The 22,659-nt window shown below is 41.5% G+C and overlaps 5 protein-coding genes and 2 non-coding genes across 7 annotated transcripts; 4 read left to right on the forward strand and 3 right to left on the reverse strand.

Annotated features, from left to right (window-relative positions):
• Positions 1 to 1,167: 1,167 nt before the first annotated feature.
• LOC141839835 (AP2-like ethylene-responsive transcription factor ANT) lies at positions 1,168 to 3,810 on the reverse strand. Its single transcript, XM_074727671.1, has 9 exons — positions 3,528 to 3,810; positions 2,843 to 3,434; positions 2,682 to 2,764; positions 2,526 to 2,534; positions 2,338 to 2,426; positions 2,173 to 2,258; positions 2,055 to 2,105; positions 1,893 to 1,969; positions 1,168 to 1,811 (listed from the first exon to the last, which is right to left on the reverse strand). Exons 1-9 carry the CDS (start codon positions 3,808 to 3,810, stop codon positions 1,168 to 1,170), a joined length of 1,914 nt encoding a protein of 637 aa, XP_074583772.1.
• An 8,812-nt stretch (positions 3,811 to 12,622) lies between these two features.
• Positions 12,623 to 14,812, forward strand: LOC141840029 (growth-regulating factor 7-like). The gene is made up of 4 exons (XM_074727912.1): positions 12,623 to 13,058; positions 13,150 to 13,374; positions 13,556 to 13,892; positions 13,966 to 14,812. Exons 1-4 carry the CDS (start codon positions 12,668 to 12,670, stop codon positions 14,699 to 14,701), a joined length of 1,689 nt encoding a protein of 562 aa, XP_074584013.1. The 5' UTR covers positions 12,623 to 12,667; the 3' UTR covers positions 14,702 to 14,812.
• Positions 14,813 to 15,050: 238 nt separating this feature from the next.
• On the forward strand, positions 15,051 to 18,696 carry LOC141840490 (GTP-binding protein At2g22870). The gene is given in 5 exon segments (XM_074728489.1): positions 15,051 to 15,589; positions 16,435 to 16,504; positions 17,974 to 18,136; positions 18,229 to 18,273; positions 18,275 to 18,696. Coding segments are annotated over 5 exon segments (915 nt in total). The 5' UTR covers positions 15,051 to 15,123; the 3' UTR covers positions 18,446 to 18,696.
• A 238-nt stretch (positions 18,697 to 18,934) lies between these two features.
• Positions 18,935 to 19,782, reverse strand: LOC141837165 (pathogenesis-related thaumatin-like protein 3.5). The gene is made up of 2 exons (XM_074724614.1): positions 19,749 to 19,782; positions 18,935 to 19,677 (listed from the first exon to the last, which is right to left on the reverse strand). Exons 1-2 carry the CDS (start codon positions 19,780 to 19,782, stop codon positions 18,935 to 18,937), a joined length of 777 nt encoding a protein of 258 aa, XP_074580715.1.
• Positions 19,783 to 20,381: 599 nt separating this feature from the next.
• Positions 20,382 to 20,453, forward strand: TRNAD-GUC (transfer RNA aspartic acid (anticodon GUC)). The gene has a single exon. It is a non-coding gene; the product is annotated as a tRNA-Asp (tRNA).
• Positions 20,454 to 20,605: 152 nt separating this feature from the next.
• TRNAD-GUC (transfer RNA aspartic acid (anticodon GUC)) lies at positions 20,606 to 20,676 on the forward strand. The gene has a single exon. It is a non-coding gene; the product is annotated as a tRNA-Asp (tRNA).
• A 510-nt stretch (positions 20,677 to 21,186) lies between these two features.
• Positions 21,187 to 22,470, reverse strand: LOC141837166 (uncharacterized). The gene is made up of 5 exons (XM_074724615.1): positions 22,083 to 22,470; positions 21,930 to 22,007; positions 21,762 to 21,861; positions 21,516 to 21,655; positions 21,187 to 21,429 (listed from the first exon to the last, which is right to left on the reverse strand). Exons 1-5 carry the CDS (start codon positions 22,416 to 22,418, stop codon positions 21,187 to 21,189), a joined length of 897 nt encoding a protein of 298 aa, XP_074580716.1. The 5' UTR covers positions 22,419 to 22,470.
• Between the last annotated feature and the right edge of the window lie 189 nt (positions 22,471 to 22,659).

Genomic DNA, 22,659 nt, shown 5'->3' on the forward strand with positions numbered 1-22,659 from the left:
TACAATATCTAAAAACCAGAAGAAGAAAAAAATAACTAGCCCCTCGAACACCACATGCTCGGTCAGGGCGTTAATCGATCTGATCATTCATGTTTTTGGCCGAAGGGCCCCTTCGTATCAGTTTTGATCGCTCGCTTCGCTTAAAGATGATGTGCCAGCAGTTTCCACAGTCTTGTGGTGTTCCACTTCCTGGGAACACAATTGCTCAGGGCATCAAGCTGTTCGCTCACATGCTCGCCTCTGCAAACACAGCCAGCACTTTGAATGAACATCATGTGTGCTGCTGCAGGTTAGTCATGTTTCAAACTCATAGAGCCATCGGACCAGATGTTTGGTCAGTTTCGTTTTCGCTTTCGCTTTCGCTTTTCTCGATCAAATTTAAAACAGAGGTAAAGGCCACGAACAGACCATGAACAACGTAGCATTGATGCGTATGAATAGGAGGTGAGAGATTCATGTTTCCATTTGCCTGATATGAACAAAAAAAGGCACCAGCAAAGTTAGTGTAGAGTTGCAGTGGACGAAGTACAAGAAGAACAGCATTATTATTTATTCACAAGCTGCCAAAACCCACTACAAGAACCAACTGTTCAAGTTGGATGCCACTGATTTGATTTTCTTGTTTGTTTTTTTTATGGAATGCGATGCGATTCCAAGCTTTAATTTTTGTCCCATACCGATCAGCATGAACTTGACTTATCGTTCCACCTTGTAACTAAATTTATCATTTTTTAGTGAATCGTGATTGGGGAATCGACAGCCTTCAGAAATGATGAAGAATGTTGGATGAACAAAGTGCAGACGGAAAAGGAGAATGTTTAGCGATCGTAATCAATACGGTTGGTCAAAAGATTAAACTGCATTTCTTAAAGCCATAGAACTGCTTTTCCTAACGAACTTGGCAAAGAGTCCAATGGAGAGAAACTAAACATCATCTCACACACGTCTGCTTTCTGCAAAAAATCTCCACTGCGGACGACGTCCTCAAAGCTAAAGTGAAAGAGAAAGCACTGACATGCGAGGCGAGATTGATCCCACATGGATCATGAATCATTGATCTCGCTCGCGAACATCTGAAATAAAGAAACAAGGAAAGAAAAGCATCCCTTCACTTTAGCCAATTATGCTTTTCTTCTCGCATGCTTATGCTTAGTAGTCATGGCAGCACTAACCATCATTCCATGCAGCAAAAACAGGCATTTGGGCTGCAGCAATAGTCGGCCTCAGTTGCAGCGGTGGCAGCGCCGATGAACTTAGAGTGGGATTGAACTTGGGTGTGCCAAGGCCACAGGAAAACATGGTGGAGAGACCAGTCCGGTCGGGACTCCCTTCCCTGGAACTGCCCAAGCTTGTGACCAAGGATGAGTGGTTTGATAGATGAGCATTGTTTAGCTTCTCAGAATCATCGGCCTCTTGCACTGAATTCCCTGATTCCAAGCCTATCAGTCCATGAATTGCTGATTTGTATGCCGTAGGGCTCCTGTAGTCTCCATTGATCATCAAGGGTTCATGGTCATGAGGCCCAACGGATGGAACTGCCTCAGTGGAGTGATAGAGGAGCATCTTCCACCCTGAACCCACCGGGTTGCCTACTTCAGCTGGTTCTCCATGTAGACTCTTCTCCAGCGGAAGAACATCTTTCACTGCTTCAGTTTCCTTGTTCTTCCTTGCAAGCTCCCCTGGCAGCAATGTACTACTTGCTATGATCTTCTCTACATCATATCTTGTTATGTCGAAATTAGTAACAGCATTCGCCCCGCGAAATTTTATAGCTGCAATATCATATGCTTCGGCTGCTTCCTCTTGAGTACCTGAAGTTGAACTAGTCTATGAGGAACAACCAGGAACCAATATTCATTCATATTCAGATCCTTACTGAACAGAGAACTTACTGAAGGTTCCCAGATAAAGATCCTTGTTTCCTGCAACTCTGCCAATTCTAGCTTGCCATCTTCCATGTTGGTGATGCCTACACAAAACTCAAAAGACTAACAGATAATGAAAAGATGCTAGTAGAACAAGGGCATGATTCTTACAAACGAGTTGGCCTTTACCTTGTTACTCCTCGGTAAATCGAAGCCCCTCGAGAAAAACCACTGCTGTTTCTGCAAACATTTGGGTTTTAGTCGTCTTTGATTAAGTAGACGGTATAGAAATCTTCAGTGGATGTACCTTCTTAGGTGAGCAACATACTCTTGCCTGCTCATGCTCTTCATCTCATCCATCTCTTCCTGGTAACTCTCCAACTGCGCATCGAACTCGTCGAGAGCAAAACATTGTTAGGAATCCAAACATAGTAATAAAAAAACACAAAATCTATGAGTCGATGGATGATACAGGGAAGTTAATGTGTGTCGATGGTCCCCAGTACTTCAATGCAGCCAAGTCATAAGCTCTCGCAGCTTTGTCCTCAGTATCATACCCCCCTGAGGGGAGCCAAAGTTGATGATTAGAGACAGTATTTTAGAAGAAAACAATAAGACATGCAAAGCAGATTCAATATAGTGCAATTTCAGGAGACCTACCTAGATAAACTGTCGGAGCACAGAAAGAATTACGGCATTCCCACGCATGAAAAATATGAGGAACCAGGAGGCAAAGGGATATGAATTAATGAAGGTTGCTTTAAAAACACTTAAAAGAAAGCTTTAGAAGTAATGGCGATCGTTTATGCTTCTAACCTTGTCTTCCTTTCCTCGACTGACCTTCTTTCTTGCAGCTGTTGTCCCAGAGATGAGCTTCGTATCTTCCTGTCCACCTATGCCTGAGGAAGATACAAGGTTTGCAACATAATATACTAATAATGGATGCATGCTAAACTAAAGAATGGCTCATTGAATACCTTGTGACGCCTCTATATTGTGATGTCCTCTGCCCAAATGTATCAATGGACTTCCTATGGACTGGTTGCTTCTGGCTTCCTTTAACAGACCTTAGCTTCTTGTTTGTGCCGAAGGCCATGCACTCAGTTGCCGAAGAAACCGGCAGCGTTGGAGCTGTGACACAGCTCGACTGTGAGCCAGGGCTCATGGACAGGCTCAGGGATTGCAGCTCCCCGAACCCAGCTGCACCATTAACGGAGCTGGTGCCCATCCCCACTTCCTCGCTCAGCCCATTGTTGGAGGCATGACTGAAACTCGCAGCCACCCAATTTTTTAGGCTCGGGAGGCCATCGTCTTCTTCTGTAATGGCTCCCTCGATCTGTCCTCCCTGATACATACCATTGCCTGAGCACAGCCCTTCCTGCACGGGTTGCAAGAACAGCTGGTGATGTTGCGCTAGAATCTGGTGTGGGTTTTGATAGTAGTGGAGGCTGTCCAAGCTCAAAGCCATTGCTTCCCTTTCAAAGTTGGAATAGTGCTGATGAAGGGGGACCGTGTTTGGTCCGCCACCTAAGAAATCTTCGAGCTTCCGGGTTGGAGACGCCATGGCTTCTTCATGGCATGCAAAAGAAAGAGTATAGGATTTTTCAGGAAGCTAGTTCTGTTTGGAGCTCAACTAAAAGAGGTTAAAGAAAGTGAAGTAACCTTGGTGCTGTGATCTTGTGATGGCTTCCATGACAGGCAACTGAGAGCAATAAAACCCTGCTGCCTGATCTCCTTCCCCTCCATAGCAGATACCGGTGGTCGGAGATACAAAGAAGCTGCATGGGACTGCAGAAGAAGAAGAAACATCAGCCGTGGTGATCGGTTGACGATGGCTCCCATGATGATGATGATGATGATGTGGCGGCTCCGAAGCAACTTCCATGTTCTTGTGAGAAGAGAGAGAAAAGCCAAGCCAGTTGCTGCGATTGTTCATGGATTTCATCTTCGACTCTCGCTGCTGAACACTCTTAAGAAGACGAAGAAGGTAATAAAACTAATGAACATATCTCCGTGAAAGCGCCGGAAAAAAAAGAAGATAAGCCCAATGAAGATTTTACCCTCGTCTACGACACAAATAACCCAACCATTGTCTTCCCCTTTGCGACAGCTATGTGGCAGGAAAAAGCTAGGCACTCGAGAAGAAGATTACCACAACACAACCGCAGGACCTATGAACTAAAGGGAAAAAAGAGGAAATAGCTAAGCTCCTCCACTAAACAAAAATCTGGATCAATACAAAACCATATATGCAGCACTCCATAGGGATCTGTGTTCCGAGAAGGACCATGTAAGCTTGTAGCTTTTTCTTCCCTTGCTTTTCTTAAGATCCTTAAACCTTCGTCCAAGAGAGATGGGAAGAGGAGAAGGCAGCCAGTTACACCAACATGTAATGTTAGCTTGGCTTGGCAACATCCATGAAGTAGGATACTGAGGAAACCCTGCCCTTGGCCATGGCTTGATGCGTGTTAGCTATCAATGAGGACGAAGGAGGTTGCTGTGGTACCTAAAACCAAGGTTGCTCTTTGTACAGTTTGGTGTATATGAGATGCATATGGATTGACAGGGGAGCGAGGACAACTGTGCAACCAGCCACTTTAGCACAGTACCAGCCTCTCTACCTTAGATATAGCAGTGCAATCCAGGGATCCTGATTAAATCTGCTATTATGCTCCTGTTCCTATTTATTATCTCTTTACACAGCTCGGTCATCCAAAAAACAATGGAGATAAAAGCATCACTGACACAGATGTGTAAAATGATGAAAAGAAACATGCTATAATGATATTTGCTTAGAAATGATTAGAACATGACCACCTGATACAATCATGATTATCATAGCCATTTCCCATAACTCTAAACAATCAACCAAAGCTCGTATCTGATTGCTTGGGAAGTAGACAATAAGTTGGATGGTGATGTTACCATGCAGGCTAAGGAGATTGCATAAGGCTTCTATCGAGGCTTTTTTTTATTGGCATGCAAGTGTGCATGGCCTTCAAATAGACAATTTTTCCTGTGAGAATGATGAGGAAGCAGGAAAGCATATGGAATGGAAGAGAGACAGAGACCGGGAAGGAAAGAGGAGAAGAGGGATGCTTCTAGTTTCTCGCTCTTTTTGACCATGGTAATGATGACTGCACAAACAAATGGCATGATGTCTCCTAACTCGGAGGAATGTCCAAATCATTCCTTGCGCCTCTTCCTCTCACTAATCTTGCTTCAGTTCTAAAATTAACGATCCTCCTTTTTCTGTTTTCTACTGTATTTTCAAACCCAAACCAAGGTCTAGTTCTGCACTAGCTGATTGGTCTAGTTAAATCATAAAAACACTCCCTTGTTTCACTCGTGTTTATGTAGGTCTCAAAACATTAATCTATTGTTCATCGTTTATAAGTTAGTACTGCAGGCTCACTTAAGGACAAGGTCTCTAAGATAGATAAAGGAAGAGTTTGAATATGGATACAAACATATAAAAACCAGCTCATTTCTGATACATATATACCTCTGTGATGCCCTTGTTCCCTCAGGGGACCTCATGTTTGTAGCGAAAGATGCATGCACAGGCCATAAGCTTTGTGAGAATAATCTCTGGTATTACCTACTACACCCACACGTGTATGATTTATATTCATCACACGTGAGTATGGACAGAGAGAGTGAGTACAAAGCAATGCTACAATGGCATTATCTTTGACGATTTCTTTTCAGAGACTGCAGAGATGAATATTTCAGTGGTTGAAAGACTAGGAGCAGAACGTATTCAAACTTTCTCTTTTTTTTTTTGAATATTAACACTCATTCCATTCATTTCCTATCATACGTCATGTAATCTAAGGAAAATGATTCATTAAAGGGCCCATCAAATGGTCCCCTGGTCACCTCACCAATTCCTTCTCTCTCTCTACATGAGAGCAAGTCAGCCAGCCAGTTCACTACACAGAGTAGTTAATCTGAAAAGGTGTCTGTTAAAGTGGATAACAGATATCAAGCAGATTAAGTAGATGAAACAAGAAATCTTATATTTCCATATCAAGTTTTATTACTGTATTCAAATTCTGAATTCCATTCGAGATAATTAAGTTTATATATGATCTTTGTCTATATGCTACTTTGCCAAAGTTGTTAGGTGTGGTCTCCTCTCCTTTTTTTCACTGTGCCTTTGCATGCGCACACCTAATCATGCCAAAGCAATTCTTAGCTTTCATGGAACAGACATTTGCCTCTCATGCACTCTCACGCCTGAGTGGAGAGATTTATGTAGAGAAAGAGAGAGAGAGAGTGAGGATCTACAAGGCAAAGGTTCGACCTTTTTCTTCCTTGAATGAAGATGTGGTACATCACCTCAGGGAAGAAAAGGCTCGCTTGAGTCGCTGGTTAGAGAGAAAAAAACACAGCAATAAGCAATGCCAGTTAAAGCTCACAAGAGACAAAGGTCAGTGGGGAGGTATGAAACCATAAAAGGAGAAGCTGTGTGGGAATTTCAACCATCAACCAAGAAAAAAAAGAACCCCCATCTGTCCCCCTTGTTATGTATTGTTAAAGTAGAATCTAGTACCAAAATAGTTTTGGGTCACACACATGAACACAAGAGCTACAGTCCAAACAGATGAAATGACAATTCATAGAGCAACTTCTGATACTGTTGCAATTTTGTTTTCATTGCAGAAACAAGCTGTGACTTGAGGCTCGTTTACAGTTTCAATTTTCTGAATGCATGTGCATCCAATTAGCATACAGGGCTTTGCTGAATGAAACAGTACCTAAAATTAAAGACTCAAGTGACAGAAACACTTACTAAAGATAGTTTAACCTATGGCATTAATAAGACAGCATATACAAGTAATGCCTTCAAAAGCCTTTAATTCTCAACTACTATAGGTTCTAAAAATGAATGATAGAAGAAGGCATAAAATATCAGTGTCAAGCAAGCTGCAAGTACTGTTCAGAAGCAATGACTAGTTATTTAATGTGTGCTTGCTTACCTTTCACATTGGAAACAAGAAATCCAAACAAAATCCAAGTAAAATACCCTACGAGAATAGAAGACAGTCTAAAGGTGAAGAGCAAGGAGGTCTATTTGGCTGGCAACTGAATGAAAGCGACAACAGCCTCGCGAGCGAGGGAACATTACTAAAGTCAATCTGAGAGAGGTGGAAGAGAGTGATGGGGGGTGTATGTATGAAGTGTAAGCTCGCATGACATTCCACTTTACAGTAGCTGCATTAACTCACAATTAAGGATCCCATTAAAGCCTGTTACTAACCCTCTGCCTTCCAGCATGTTCCTGAGCGTAAATGTGAATTATGCCTGAAATGTCAATGCCCAAAGGCATGCCATTTGGTCACCAACCTTAAGTGCGTGATGGGAGAGAGGAGACAGCGAGTCCTGCCGCATCTCCCCCACCAACACTGGCAAGTTGCTGGATGGGACGGTAAAAAAGATGAGCAGAAGAGACACGGTAAAGCCAGACAAGAACAGCAGGAGAGAGAGGGAGAGATGTATTGAAGAGATTTAGACAAATCACCAAAATAAACATCTGGCTCAAGGGCTATATCTCTACAGTGGTAGCAGGTCTGCACTGCAGCCCTGCGGTCCTTCCTTCACGTCAGTCCGCACTGGTGGGATCCTTGTTCAAATGGATGTGAGCCACATTTCCATCTGTTTCGTTGTGATTAAAGAAATCCTGTGTTGATGACAGAGCCTTCAATGCTCTTGGTCTTGTCTTGAGGCTCTTTCCTGCCAAAGCTGTAAAGGATTTTACTTTCTCATATTTATCTTTTTCATTTTCTTCAAAAAGGGAAAATAGATCCTGAAAAGTTACTAATCGGCCCATGCGTTTGTTAGTACCTAGATTGGGCCTCCATGGTGCCAGCCATCCTATCCCTTCTCCTCACCTCACCTCACCTGTCAGCTCGAGTGGACAAGCCACTATGTTGCCCTCTCATGGCCTTTATGTTTTGTCATCCCTGATTTCCTGGTGGAGATGCCACGCAAAAATACTGCAAATTGGAGGAGAAACAACCTCTTCAGAGAGGTTATGGTCTTTGCATGGAAACGTGCATGAATCCATTTTTTCATGAAAAGCAGTGCCCAGACGCCATTGAAGACCGAGGCAGTATGAAAAAACAAGCTATAGTAAACTGTCAATGATTTGATATGGAATGCTGAGACAGGAGGAAGCAATGCATACATTGACCACCTTCTAAACCTTCAATGGCATAGAGAACAGCTTGAATTCTCCTATTCCGAAAATCCTGCTGTGAGAAATGAAATGTCTATCTTGGTCCCTCTGCCAACTACAGCTTGGGAGCAGTGATCTCCTGCTGGATGAAGAGACCAGAGAGATTCTCCCGGCGATCTACTCGGCTCCAGACTACGTACCGCATGACACATCCGAGCTTTTACTCTCTCTCAGTCATTCGTCTGTGGGAGAGAGAAGATCGGCAAGCAATGCCTAGATTCTCTGTGCTGCCTCAGTTTCTATTGATGCGAGTTATGCATGCTGTTGTCTCTGGCCAGATTGACAGGACAAGTACTGGCCAAGTCCAGCAGTATTACCATCGCTGAATTGCAGATTCTTGGAGGATCTTCTTTGAGGAGGGAGCCCTTCTCACTGCTGGGCACTCTGTTTTGTCTGTTGACTAAAAGCATGATCACGCAAACCAGACGCACTAATTGCATCTCGAGGCTGTTCATTACCTCCTTGGTCAATGCCAAGCTTTGGACAAAATCTAGCTGCTGTTGGAAGACGAAGCCAGAAAAACACTCAAACTGACACTCGAAAGTTGAAGCATCGAGTAATTTGAGGGATTCAATTTGCTCATTCACTACTATGGTTGGCATTGCAGATTTCTTTCAAATCTTAAGTAATAGTTCTGTTTAGCACATTAATGGTTTGAACTTGAAGAGAGTAATGATATATTACCATATCCACAGTATCTAGCATTAACTGGTTAACAATTAATTGGGATAAGATACGGAGGGAAATTTAGCGGATGACATGCCGACACCTTCCTTAGCTAGATATATGTTACATTGAGAGCAGAATGAGATTATTTTTGATTTTTTCAGAAAAAAATAAATATATGATCAGTTTCGTATTTTAGATTTCAAAAAGAAATATATATTTAGGCCAAGATAAGAAGAGGTAAAATCTACAATCCATGGGCTTGTAAAGTGGCCTTTTGTCCACAATTGAACAACAATCCAGAGACAAGTTAGCTCATTAAAGCATTTTCGCCAATGTGCAAGATACTGTTTGCAGAGACTTTGTCGATCTTGTTGCCAATGTGGTGTGGGAAAATAAAATAAAAATAGTCAAAGAAACATCTCAAGAAACTAACACTCTTATTTTAAAGCTTAAAGAAGCCAATTAATCCCCTAATCAATTGTCTCACATCTTATTTTAAAATGCAGATATATAATCATCTCTGATCAGTCACTTCCTCATTCGTCTATTCTCACTTAGCTAAATTCTGCATGGTCCAAAAATCTAACATAAACTAAACCCTTCTACAGTCTTCTATATGTGCATGGAAGAATAAAGATGATGATGAGAGTAGACCAAGCTAGCTAGCTATACATATGTGCATATATATCACACTTCAGGATACGTACTCTTCTACGGTGCATGCATGAACCCTAAAAAAGCTGACGATGATGATGAAGAAGAAGAAGATCTAAGGTTCTTAAGTTTGTTGCTTTTTGTCCTACGTACGTTATCATCCTTGGCTCATCTTCTCATGCATGCATGCAAGTTTCTTCATCATGGACTCATGCTAAGCAAACAGTACGGCACCGAGCTATTCTTGTAGCTCTAGGGATAATGAATTGCCCTACAGCAACAAGCCTACAAGCATCATGCCCCTAAAGCGATGTAGTGATGCAGCCATGCACTGTTATTGCACTCCACAAGGTGCCAACAATATAATAATGGAGCTACGCTTCTTTGGAAGCATTCACTAACCATCCACACGTAATAATACTCCAAGCTAGCTCAGTAGTGCTACATTTTGACATTCAAGAAAAAGGAAAAATTAATAATTATTATTTATTATAGGAGATTAATAATCGCGAAAGAAATTTATAATATATATATATATATGTCAATAATTGGAGACAAGGAAAAGACAGTCCAGTAGTGCAGCAAAGTCAATTATTGAGGCCGGGGTGGATATTTTGCACGTGGGCCCCTCGAATTATGTCGGTCACGAGGAGGCGAGTCGCTGTACGTACATTTTTTTTATAAAAATAAAAAAAGGACATTTACATTTAAAAAATCATCACACTCTTTTTATAAAAATTGTTAAACGAGCACCCATAATATATTTTATACCGAGAATATTTTTATTTTCAATAATATTACTACTTACAATATACAACCACTACATAATTTAAAATAATTTTAATTAAATAGATAAAGAATATTTTGATATAGTAATATTTTTATATATAATGATTTTAATTAAAAATAAAATAATCAATTTTTTATATTATAATAACTATTATACATTATAATAGTTATCGAATAGTTATCATGATCATGTTGAAATAAGGGATATTTTTTATATAAAATATTTGATAGATGGAATATTTTTTTGATAATTTACATAATTTGTGTCTTTCTTTTTTTTTATCTTGTTTTTAAATTTATTTGCAAACTCGGACTTGATTGATCCGTCGGTTCCGTCTATTAAATAAGACATTCAAAAAAGTATGGTAAAATTCAAAAGAACCTCCTTTTTTTCATTATTATAAAAAGAATATATCATGATGAAAATATATGAAAACTTGGATATCTTTTAATGACAATAAAAAAAGGCATTTTTTTAAAATTACTTTTACCAAAAAAGTATTCGTTTCAACTGTATCTTAGGTTAATTTAACTAAAATTTTGAAAAATTATTCATCAAATTCAAATCATATTTACCTGTGTAGAAATAAGGGACAAGAATAAAGAACAGAAATGAGGAGATGATTGATTCGATCTAATGAAAATTTTATTGATCATCAAAATAAAAATCAACATCTTAAAATATTCATCGCATTGAAATAATATATCATATATATATAACCTAGTTGAACCTCCGGAGCAATCATTTTTTACTTTTAACGTAGGAAATAATTGTTGATCAGTGGATAATAACGTCGCGAAATAGTAACACTTCAAATTAACTTTTTCGTAGAATACCCTAGCACTTCAAATTAACTTTTTCGTAGAATATCCTTTGATGAATGACTTGGTTGTGTCTCGAAATAGTAGCACTTTAAATTAACTTTTTTGTTCCAGTATACGAAGGGATGCATAAAATACCCTTTGATGAATGACTGTAACCTTCAGATCGCCCTTTAATCTCATTCGTCAGATCAGGAGGGTTGTAACCCTTCAAATTCCATTTCATCATCAAGCATCAAATCTGAATAATTCTATTTTATCATCAAGCGTCAGATTTGAATCGCTCATTGCGCGTGTGGTGGGTGAGAAAAGAACATATGATTTTTTGTGTGTTAACTCCATTAACATAACAATATTAATAAGGAAAGGAAGCTCATTAAATTTTACCGATGTGAGATTATTCCTCATGCACTTCGTATTAATTAACAATTAATACTATTCCAGTCTTACTTTTATCAATTAATTTCTCATTCATCTTTAATTGATTTTGAACAAATTAATAGTCTAGATCTATCTATGCGAAACGTAGATTTCGATATTGAAATTAATTTTGACTTTCATCGATTGATGACACCTTGATTTTTTACCAAATCATATTAGACGTTAAGGTCCAATATCCAACAATAATAATAATAATTTTTTTTTATAGTAAACAAATGAGAATGATTATGCTCTTCTGGTTTTAGTACCTCTCTACGGATCTAAATTCTCTGAGTCAAGAGAACATGATCTCTCTCTATATTTATTTTTAATATTTTTATCAAATATATTTCAGTACAAATGAAGTGTGGTTAGTGCATGGACCAGCAGGAGCTAGGTTTATAATTTTGACATGGTCTATAATTGATAAATAGTGCATGTTGATAAGGAGGAATGAATTAAAATAATATATTTAAAAAAACAATATCTTTCAAAGTTTTTGATTTTGATGATGAATTTCTACCATGATTGGATGCAAATCACTCACATGAACTAAGTAAAAATACATGATCTAAACTTCTTCTATTATCTCTTATTTTATAAAAAAACTTTGTGATTAATTTGACCAAGAACCGCTGCAAGAAAAGCTTCAGAGACATGGCTCATCTTGGCTGAGACATCGTCAACTTGAGCATCACAAAAAACTAATAATTTATGCTAAGATTCGTTGAGCATCATCACAAAGCTGCATGGAGATCTGTGTTTACTTAAGCATTCTTAAATCGAAAAAACTATGACCAGAAAGAAAAAAAGTGTTGGAATTGATTTTTTTGTTTGAGCAGCTGAGACTGAGCTGAGCTTTTTGCAGGCAAAGGCAAATTGCTGCTCCATTTTAATGTCAACTGTTGGGATGAGACTGCTGCTCTCGGTCGATTCCATCAATGGAGGTCATTTCTCGCCTCCCAAACAAGAATGGCGATGTGCATGCATCCAGAATATTGTTAAGAGCCCACCAAATCTTTTGTCTGCATGTTCGAATCCAATAATTTACTGCGGCCACCAGCGCCCCTCCTTGAAAAGAAGACCAGCCTGGTTTTCTGAGCTCCCACCTTTTCCTTGTAGCTTCGTAACAATGAATGCTCCCTTTTCTGGTTCCATCCCCTCCCTCATCCACCTCCCGCACCCTTGCATCTCATGAGCGTTCATGGAGCTTGGAGGTGCGCTGAGCATGGTGGATGGGTCAGCAGTAGGTGGTGGTTCTGGTTCATCAGAAGGTGGCAGCCGTCTGTCTTGTTCTCTGACCACATCCAGCAGTACGACCGAGGTCCGCTGCAAGCCAAAGGGGCAGGGGCTACTCGGTCGTGCCTTCCAGAGGGCTGCTGAGCTTGACGACTGTGATTGGAGATCCCTCAAGATGGCCAGGACAGAGGTAATGGTGCCCCCCTTCGACTCTGTCTTCTCTGATGGGGAGCAAATGCTGAGCTTCTCTGCAACTTCCAAGGAAGATAGCTTTGCGCTCGCCTGTGATGGAGATCTCCCTTCGTATCACCCTTCTATTCCATCATCTTCCCCAAAACCTTATCTTTGGAACGCAGGTAACTTTCTTCTTCTGCTTCTCCTCCTCCTCCTTCTCATATTACATGGTTAAAGTGTGCTCGTACCTTAACCTCCTTTTCGTCGTTACAGGGTTGTATTCCGGCTGCCACGATGTGAACGCCAATGGTGTTTTGGCAAGGTTGAAGGGGCCATTCACTCCATCTCAGTGGCTGGAGCTAGAGCACCAGGCCTTAATTTACAAGTATATTGTTGCGAAAGTACCAATACCACCCAATCTGCTCATCCCTATCCAGAGAAGCCTTGTTTCTTCAGGGTTCTCTCGCTTCTCAGCTGGATCTTTTGGTTCGAATCCATGTAAGACTTTCAACTCTTTACTAGAGTGAATTGAAGAACTCATGTCAGTTTCTTAAGCATGTCTAGCAAGTAATGAATCTTGTTTGTTTCTTCAAATTTCACTTTTGGATCGAGATGGTATTTATATCAGTGATAAAGTTGATGCATGATCAATGTGTATCTCGTATCTTTATTGTTGTAGTTGGGTGGGGATCGTTCTACTTGGGATGCTCTGGGAATGTTGATCCGGAGCCGGGTAGATGCCGTCGAACTGATGGGAAAAAATGGCGGTGTTCGAGGGATGCAGTCGCTGACCAGAAGTATTGTGAGCGTCACATAAACCGCGGCCGCCGCCGTTCAAGAAAGCATGTGGAAGGCCAGTCTGACCATGCCGCGAAAGCGATGCCTGTTGCATCCCCGTCCCAGTTAGCCTCACCAGTTTCCGGCAGTCGACCGCCCAGTAATCTCAGAGCTTCGCAATCGCAGACTAAAACTGCCATGTCCGCCGCCGGCGACCCTCGCCCGGCGCCGTTCGACATGTACAACTGCCGATAACTCTGATTTGTTCTCGTTTCCTATTGCTCACCACTGTTTCTGATCAAATTTGTGCAGGATGTCGCTGAGCAAGGAAAACACAAATGACCAAGTACAAGATGCTGCGAGTCGCTCCATGTTAACCTCTACGAACTCGGAAGCCATGACATCGAAGCCCGTTTCAAGAAAACAAAGTGCAAGTTCTCATTTCAATCTCGAAAGTAGTTCTTTATCCGATATCAACCTTGTACCCACACTGAAGCCTGATGCCATAGAATCCCAATCCAATCCTCTTCGTCACTTCATCGACGACTGGTCCAAAACCCAATCCGATTGCTCAACCATTACCTGGCCCGAGATTGAAGACGTGCGATCTGAAAGAACTCAACTTTCCATGTCGATACCCATGGCTTCCTCTGAATTCTCATCCTCCACTGCTCCTAACCACGAAAGTGATACGGAGTCGCGGCTGTGCAGAATGAGCGAAGCAAACCAACGACAAGCAAGTTGGATTCCGATCTTCTGGGAGGCCTCCGTGGGCGGTCCTCTCGGCGAGGTCCTCTCGGCCCTTAAGAACACTAACAACAAGACCTGCTCATCATCAGCATCGCTGAACCTCTTGCCCGACGGCTGGGACTCAACCCCTCGGGTGGAATCCTCTCCGACAGGCGTTCTGCAGAAAACTTCGTTGGGCTCTCTCACAAGCAGCACAGTGAGTAGCCCGACGACAGAGAATAAGACCAACGAGAGCACTGGAAGCTTGTGCAACGATCTCCTTGACCCAACCATTGTAGCTCATCCAACCATCCTCTAGCTTATACATTCTCTACCTCAATGCATCATGTATTTGATAAGTGTCGCAGTGTGAAACCTGAACTTCAATTCAAAGTTTGCGTTGTTACGAATGAAACACAACAGCTGAAGTCTGTCCACTAAGTTCATCTCGAGTGTGTCTAGTCAAGCAATCAACTACGTGATCTAGATCCAAATTCAAGCATATTAAGTCAATCAAATCGAACTAAATCATTCATATCAAGTGATCATACTGTATTTTAACAGTACAAATTGTTGATGAGATCTCTCTTTCCTATGAAATCTCTATAAGATGTTAATGTAATGGGTCACTTGTCACCGTGTGTGGTTCTTCAGTTTCCGCAGTTTTATTGGGGACAGGCATATTAGCAAACACCTTGTCCGCGCTCTTCGCCGCTCCGAAATCGTCGGTCCGCAGCCGATATGCTTCTTCGCCACCGCCTCCTCCTCGACCTCTACAGGCCCCTCGCTTCTCCTCCCGCTCCTCCTCTGGCCGCCGTCTCCTTCCGGCGCTTATCGCTCTCCGCGCATCTGACGCCTAGCACAGACTCCCCTAGCGCTTCCCGGTCTCCCGTCAAGGGCTCCTCCGTTCCGGATGTCGCCGCCCCAGGCCTGTTGCGGAGCGAGCTCTTCGTGCCGCCGGGGGTGGAGCGGAAGGACGTGACTGCTGATATGCTGCTCCCGGCTTCTAACATCGTCGTGGGGCCCTACGCTGGCGACGCGGAGGTGAAGAAGGTTGAGTTCGTGAAGAGCAGTGCGAGGGCGGGCGATTGCCCTAAGGATGATCGCCCGGAATTCGCCATCCTCGGAAGGTCCAACGTCGGCAAGTCCTCCCTCATCAATACGCTCGCCCGCAAGAGGGAGTTCGCCCTCACCTCCAAGAAGCCAGGTTCCTTCTTTCGTCCTAAATTCATCTTGTTTTGCTGCGTTGAAGCCAGTTGCCCAAATTGTTGATGAACAAAATGATGTTTATACAACAGGTATGAATGTATCTAAACATGAACGTGGAAACATGAAATTCTCAAGTCTTAACTTGGATACCTGACATGCAAAATCAGAAAGAAATCTTTAGATTGACAAATAAAGAGATAAAGAAGGAACTGAGAACCTTGTTTTGGGCACAATTGTTGTTCTAGGAGAGGATAACTAGGGCTTCACATTCATGTTGGGGTTTTGCAAATATCTAATGAAAGGATGCTAGCAATTTGCAAAATTGACGAAATATTCATCCTTAAGTCCAAAGGAAGCTAATTTGTTCATTCATTACATAATAGGCTTGCGGGATATTGTGAGAAACACAAATTGAGGATGAAGCTGAGAACTTGACTCAATATTTGGTTTGGTTTGACCATAGTCCAGGCCCGTTTGTGTATTACACCTATTAGAATACACTCAATGACAACCCCGTGGACAATTTAAGGCAGAATACTACTCAAGAACTCTGAATATATTATTTGTTTTGATTCGCAAGTGTAGCTCAATGGTGGAAAATAGTGTCCTTGCGATGAGTGTTGATGTGTCTTGCTTTGTTCGATTCATCTGCACTGAACTCAGATTTACACCTTGACCTCCACTATAAAATAGTCATAAGCCTGCTTTTCTCAAGTTAGAAATCAAGTTCCTTGTTGATTTATTGTGATCAATCCAATAGTTTCTTTCCCTATGCTCTGGATATATTTTTATTTCTGAATGATTTGCTAGTCCTGGCATGCTGTAAAATATTTATTTTTACAGGGAAAACACGACTTATAAATCACTTTTTGGTTAACAACAGCTGGTACATTGTGGATTTGCCGGGTTATGGGTAAGCACACTTCATTTTTAGTTTGCAGATGAATGTCTGCTCAGTATCTTAGTGATTTGTTTCTTAAGGATCAAGGACCTCTTAATTCTGACATTGCTTATGGGTAGGACTAGAATCCCTCATCACATTGGACTTATGATTTGTTTGTCTTGTTTTAAGAGTTATGCATTTGATAAAGTTGTAAGTTGTACTGACCTAGTTGTCAATGTGTAGTAGTATTTCATGAATTTGTTTCTTTACAATCAATTTCTGTAGAGTTGTTATTGTATTTCATTTGCTTCTGTATATTCTTTCTGGAGATGATCTTTGAAGTTGTTGATTTTTTCTTCTTTTATTAAATATGAATCAGAAACAGAAATGGTATTGACAAGGAGATAAGCTTCAGAATAAATAAAATAGAATGCAGTGGATGTTATAGTCGATCCCAAAACTCTGATTTAGAATATGGTTGTATCTGAATTCATGGATAGGATTGAAAAAAAAGAAAAAATCAAACCCATAGTTACCCTCGTCTACCTATATTACATGTAATATATCAAGGATATTTAGTTTTCATGTATCCTAGAGTGCAACACTGACATTTCATCCATTTATAATATGCCTCCAACCCAAATCAAATAAAGCTTGAGTTAATATGAGAAACATTGATTATCAGTCCACTCACTTGCCAAATTCCAATTTTTTCTGATGGGAGAGAATGATGGATAATTAATCAGTTCAAACGTCTAGACTATTCTTGAATCTTGAACATGCTTAGATATTATTTTGTTTTTGCTTCTATATTGTAATTTTTTATTGTCATAATTAGACTTGCTCTGTTTTGTTGAGCTGCAAAAGCCCCATTAAGAGGTGTGAAACTATTTATTTCAGATAGTTCTTGGCTGTTGCATAAAATTCTTTTATTTCCTTCTTTTTCCTCTATTCCCTTGTATTGCAACTTGAGAGATCGCTAATTGAAGCATGCAGAATGCACTGCATCATCAAATTCTTTGATCAATATACCTCACAATCTGAGGTAAGTAGGCAAAAATATTTTCTTTCCATTTTGATGAACATGGTGGACAATTAATTTATAAAAACCACTACAGAAAATTGCACAATGAACCAACCATGATCTATTGTGGATGCACCTCATGCATCATAATGGATGCAGCTGCTTGAATGAATAGTAGCACAACCAAGTTTAAGATGTGAGAATTTAAAAGATTTCGGTTTTTTTAATAGTACTAGCAGAGAGTTAATGGGCACCATACTTCATTATTTATTTGATAACTATGAATTTAACCATGAGCTTCTTGCGCAATATTTTCATCTAATTTTGTGCCAACATCAATTTTACTGTCAATATGATTTGAAAACCTACAAAAATTAAACAAAGGACTTCGGACTCTTTAAATCTTGATGTGTTTGAATTCTTATGCTAGTCCTTGTTGTACCTTTTGATTGTGCAACCTTCTAGTTGCCTACAGGTTTGCAAACGCATCTCAATCTTCTCGAACCGACTGGTCGAGATTCACCAAAGGGTACTTCTTGAACCGGGAGACCTTGGTTGGTGTCTTGCTCCTCATTGATGCCAGTATTCCACCCCAGCAAGTAGATTTCGACTGTGCTAATTGGCTTGGACGTAACAATGTATGCCCATCCTACTGCCGCATCTTTTACTTTTGAATCATCAACATTTTCTTTTTGTGATAAAAGATAACCGTGAACTTGATTGTTCTCAGATCGGTTTGACTTTTGTGTTCACCAAGTGTGACAAAATCAAAGGAAAAGCAACCTCATGACAAGATCAAGAATTTTCAGGATCTTTTCAGTGAGTACTACCGGAAATCGCCGCCTCCATGGATCATGACAAGCAGTGTTACCGGCTTCGGTCGAGACGAGCTCCTCTGCCATATGTCTCAGCTGAGGAACTACTGGGACAATGATGAGTCGGTTTGATAGCTGAAAGCATTCATCGAAAAGGTTTCAACTTGTTCTAACTCCTATATTCCTATATGTTGGTTGACAATGCTAAATGTGATGGTGTCAACGTCCAAATTTTCCGCCTTGTTATCGGTGTCGTCATTCGGGTTAGTCAGACCATGTAAGTGCCTAACCTAAAGCATATTGCTATGTTGGGTTTGGAATGTTAGAATCACAAATTATGTGCACACATAGATCTTGACAAGATCTAGTGACTTTGAAGTTATAATGAGTGCTTTCACTGTGATCGTGATTATTTTGTGTCATAGATTCTGGGTGTCTGTCTTAAATTACCAATTTGTCCTGCAATTCGACCGTTAAAGCCACCTTAATTATACTACGTTAATGACAAATTATAAACCATAATTAAACTTCAAACTTGTTTAGGAACTTATAAAATTTAGGCATCTTTATTTTATAATTGCCCACTAAATTAATCAGCAAGAGGCAGAGAAACCGAAGTGTCTAAATCCTGTCGCCGGCGGTGGGGCAGAAGGTGATGCGGTACCCCTGCGTGCCGGAGGCGCAGGTGAAGGTGCTCGTGGCGTCGTCGTATGCGTAGCTGTACGCCGCCGGGCACGCCGATTTGAAGACCCGAGAGTAGCGGCTCGGCCTGCACGTCTCCGGCGATCCGTGGGCTCCCGTGCAGCAGTACTCCGAAGCCCCGAAGACCTCGCACGCGCTTCGGCACGCCACCGTGTGGCCCGCCGGCCCCGCCACCCGCAGCTCCGCCGGGCACCGCTTGTTCACGTCCGCCACGCACCCCGTGTACTGGCACCTGTTGCCGCCCCTTCGTCCTTCGGGGCGCACCCCGATGCCGACGTTGTAGCCGTCGACGAGGCTCACGTCGTAGAAGTCCTTGTCGCCGGTAGACGGCCCGGCGAGGGTGAACTCCGCCAGGGTGGCGGGCGGCGCACCGCCGACGGAGCAGAGGAGAGCGCCGCCGCAGTCGCCGGTGTCGCAGCGGCCTGGGGCGGTTCCAGTGGGGTCGAAGGAGCAGCCGGTGCGCGCCCAGAAGCGGCCGGACCAGCTCGGCGGGGCGGAGAAGGAAGCGGTGGCATTGGGGCGGAGCTCGAAGCCGCCGCCACCACCAAGGCCAAGGGCGGTGTTACCTGACAATGTAGCGGGCCAGACGGTATACCGGCACTTGTTGTGGAATGTGAAGGCAGTGGCGGCGATCGCCGGCGCCGGACCCCAGAATAAAACAACTGTAACGCCATAAAAAGGTCACTAATGCACAATTATGAAGCTTAATTAGTGGAAACGGAGAAGCGCTTACCGACGACGGCGACGAAGAAGAAAAGGCTCTCCATGGAAGCTTTCTGAGTGATCAGAGGAGAATTAAATCTGGAAATTGGTGAAGTATGATGGGAAATGAGGCTCATTTATAGTGGCAATCACAATAGTTAATTGCAAGCTAATTAATTAAGGTGACTCATGCAGAAGGAACGAGAATTAGATGAACAACTTGCCGAGGACCAAAAAGTTAAAATGAACGGCTGAGATTAAATCAAAAGTCGATCGTACGGTTATTAAGGAGATATTTATGTCATTTTTGTCCTAAATTTTGTAGTAGATGGTTAAAAAAAAAAAAAAAAAGGCTCTTCCAATTATTTTAATAAGAAAATGACCTTTAACTCCGACTTGCATTTAGTTCACCTTATTAAGGCACATTACTTGTGAAAAAAAGTAGAAATAAAATATTAGAATTTTTTTCAAAAGGCTTCATTAAGACTTTAATATTAAAAAAAGAGAGAAAATCTCATCTTGAATCATAAAATCATGTAATTATGTGAAGGAGTTAATTCCGTGAATACAAACTTTTTTAGTTAATAGAAAAGGCAAGAAGAATTAATTGGTTTGACAGTTATTAATTAATACAAATATTTTTAATTAGTAAACAAAGAGCAACGTCGTTGTAGTATAGTGGTGAGTATTCCCGCCTGTCACGCGGGTGACCCGGGTTCGATCCCCGGCAACGGCGATTATGACCTATTTTTTATGTGTCTTACTTGTTGTGTTATTAATTAATACAAATTATATTAATTTGGTCGTTGTACAGTTATTAATTAATGACTATTTTTTATGTGTTCTTGTGGTATTATTAGTACAACTGTTAATTAGTGCGACAACAAAGTCGTTGTAGTATAGTGGTGAGTATTCCCGCCTGTCACGCGGGTGACCGGGTTCGATCCCCGGCAACGGCGCTTATGACCTATTTTTTTATGTGTTCTTACTTTCTATGGTTTGACAGTTATTAATTAATACAAATTCTATTAATTAGTAGACAACGAGCAAAGTCATTGTAGCATAGTGGTGCGAATTTCCGCCTGTCACGCGGGTGACCGGGGCTCGATCCTCGGCAATGGCGTTTATGACCTATTTTTTTATGTGTTCTTTCTGTGTTAACTCTTCTTTTTCCCCTGTTTTCTTCCATTTGCTCTTTACGAAGTTTCAACAATTTAGTCATTACTAAAGTATAAATTTCAATTAGGTCACCAAGTTGCTAGGATTCAAGCTTCTCTTTATATTAACTTTTATTTATGGAACCTCAACACTAACAAACTAATTCACAACATAGATCATTCTCGCTCTCTCTCTATATATACATATCTGTTCTTTTTCTATCCATTTATTCTATCTATCTCTATCTATCGCGAGATCAAAAAGAATTCAAAAGAATCTTTTCACAATCTCTGCCTACGAACTAATTAAATTTATGAACCAACCAACTCAGTTCCAGCATTAGTTTCCCTTGGAATTGAGAGTTTGGAGAGGATGAAAACACAAGCAGAGGAGACGAAGACAGCTCCTGCAAAGCAAGCCAAGTCCATTCCACTCGCCATCTCCACCGCCTTCAACTTTTCCACCACTCCTGCCTGCAGAATCAGCAGGATCGAGTGCCCCAGCCTCGACTTCGCGTCCGATATCGACTGCATTCCCATGCTTTTGGCCAGCTTCTGAAATAGTTGGGACAAACAAAGAGTTTGTTGATCATACCGAGAATGCATGGCGAATTGGCAATGTAAAGGAAAATTAAACTCACCTTCAGATTGAAGGACCCAAACATGGATTCAGCAATCTGCTGTCTTCTCTTCTGCTTCTGCTTCATCTCGTCTGAGCTTACAAACATGACGTAGAGGCTGATTCCAAACGAGAGAAGAGCAGTTCCTACGAGGAACATGTCTGTGCAGTTTGCAGAAGAACATTTTCAGAATAATCTATTTAATTTTATACCACATTAAACATCAGGGAATTTGTGACGTTGAATGATAGATAGATATGTATGTACCTATTGATTCGACAAGTGATTGTATGATTCTTCCTTGATCCGTGCTCGAGGAAATTGTTTGGAAATATTGGTAAAAAGCTTCAAGAACAAAGAAGCAGCCCTGCAGTAAAGCACCATCAGCATCTTCAGGTATGTTTGATTCTTAGCTTGCGGTATAAAGATAATTACCTCGACGAAACACAAGATCGAGCCGATGATCGATCCTGCAACTGCGATCAGAGCGAAGGATCTGCAACCGGTGACGCTCTGCAGTTGATATGATGAAACCACTTGGATCAGCAAAGAACAGAAGATGGGAAATTTGGAAGAGAGGAGGATTACCTTCTCGATGAGCATCTCCGCGTGAGTTCTCCATTGTTTTGGATCCAATTTCGGAGGGTTGAGGAGTCGGAGGAGGATGTCGGCCACCTTCACGAGGCCTTCTTGAAGAAGAGGCTTCTGCTTGGCGTCCGGCAAGCCGACGGTGGTGCCCAAAGAGACTGCCATTCTCTTCCTCAACTGAACACTGCATGGCTTTGCCCCTCCACTCCATGGCAATTTAAGAGGGCAAGAGGAAGACGAGGCAGCAGCGGCCGACGAGGAAGAAGAAGCAGAGGAAGTAAGATGATCTGAGTGAAGAGCTCTAGTGGCTCTCAGAAGCCTACTTACTCCTGCCATTTCTTCTTCTCAGTAACCAATATTACACTTCTTGCTGCTCTTCTTCTTCTTCTTCTTCTTCTTCTTCGAGTATGTGGAAAGGCTGGATCTTAGTGGTGCAAACTAATTGTTGCTTTGTATTTATAGGCACGCGAAGGTTGAATTTAAGGGAAGATTCGAGGAATAATGCACCTGCTTCCTCGTTTTTTTTTTGTTTTTTGCAGAAACTTTACGGCAAAGAAAGACCATTTGATTTCCAACG

The sequence above is a fragment of the Curcuma longa genome, chromosome 11, assembly GCF_044706935.1.
Source record: "Curcuma longa cultivar G26 ecotype Majalengka, Jawa Barat chromosome 11, ITB_CL_G26_1.1, whole genome shotgun sequence".
Lineage (NCBI taxonomy): Eukaryota > Viridiplantae > Streptophyta > Magnoliopsida > Zingiberales > Zingiberaceae > Curcuma > Curcuma longa.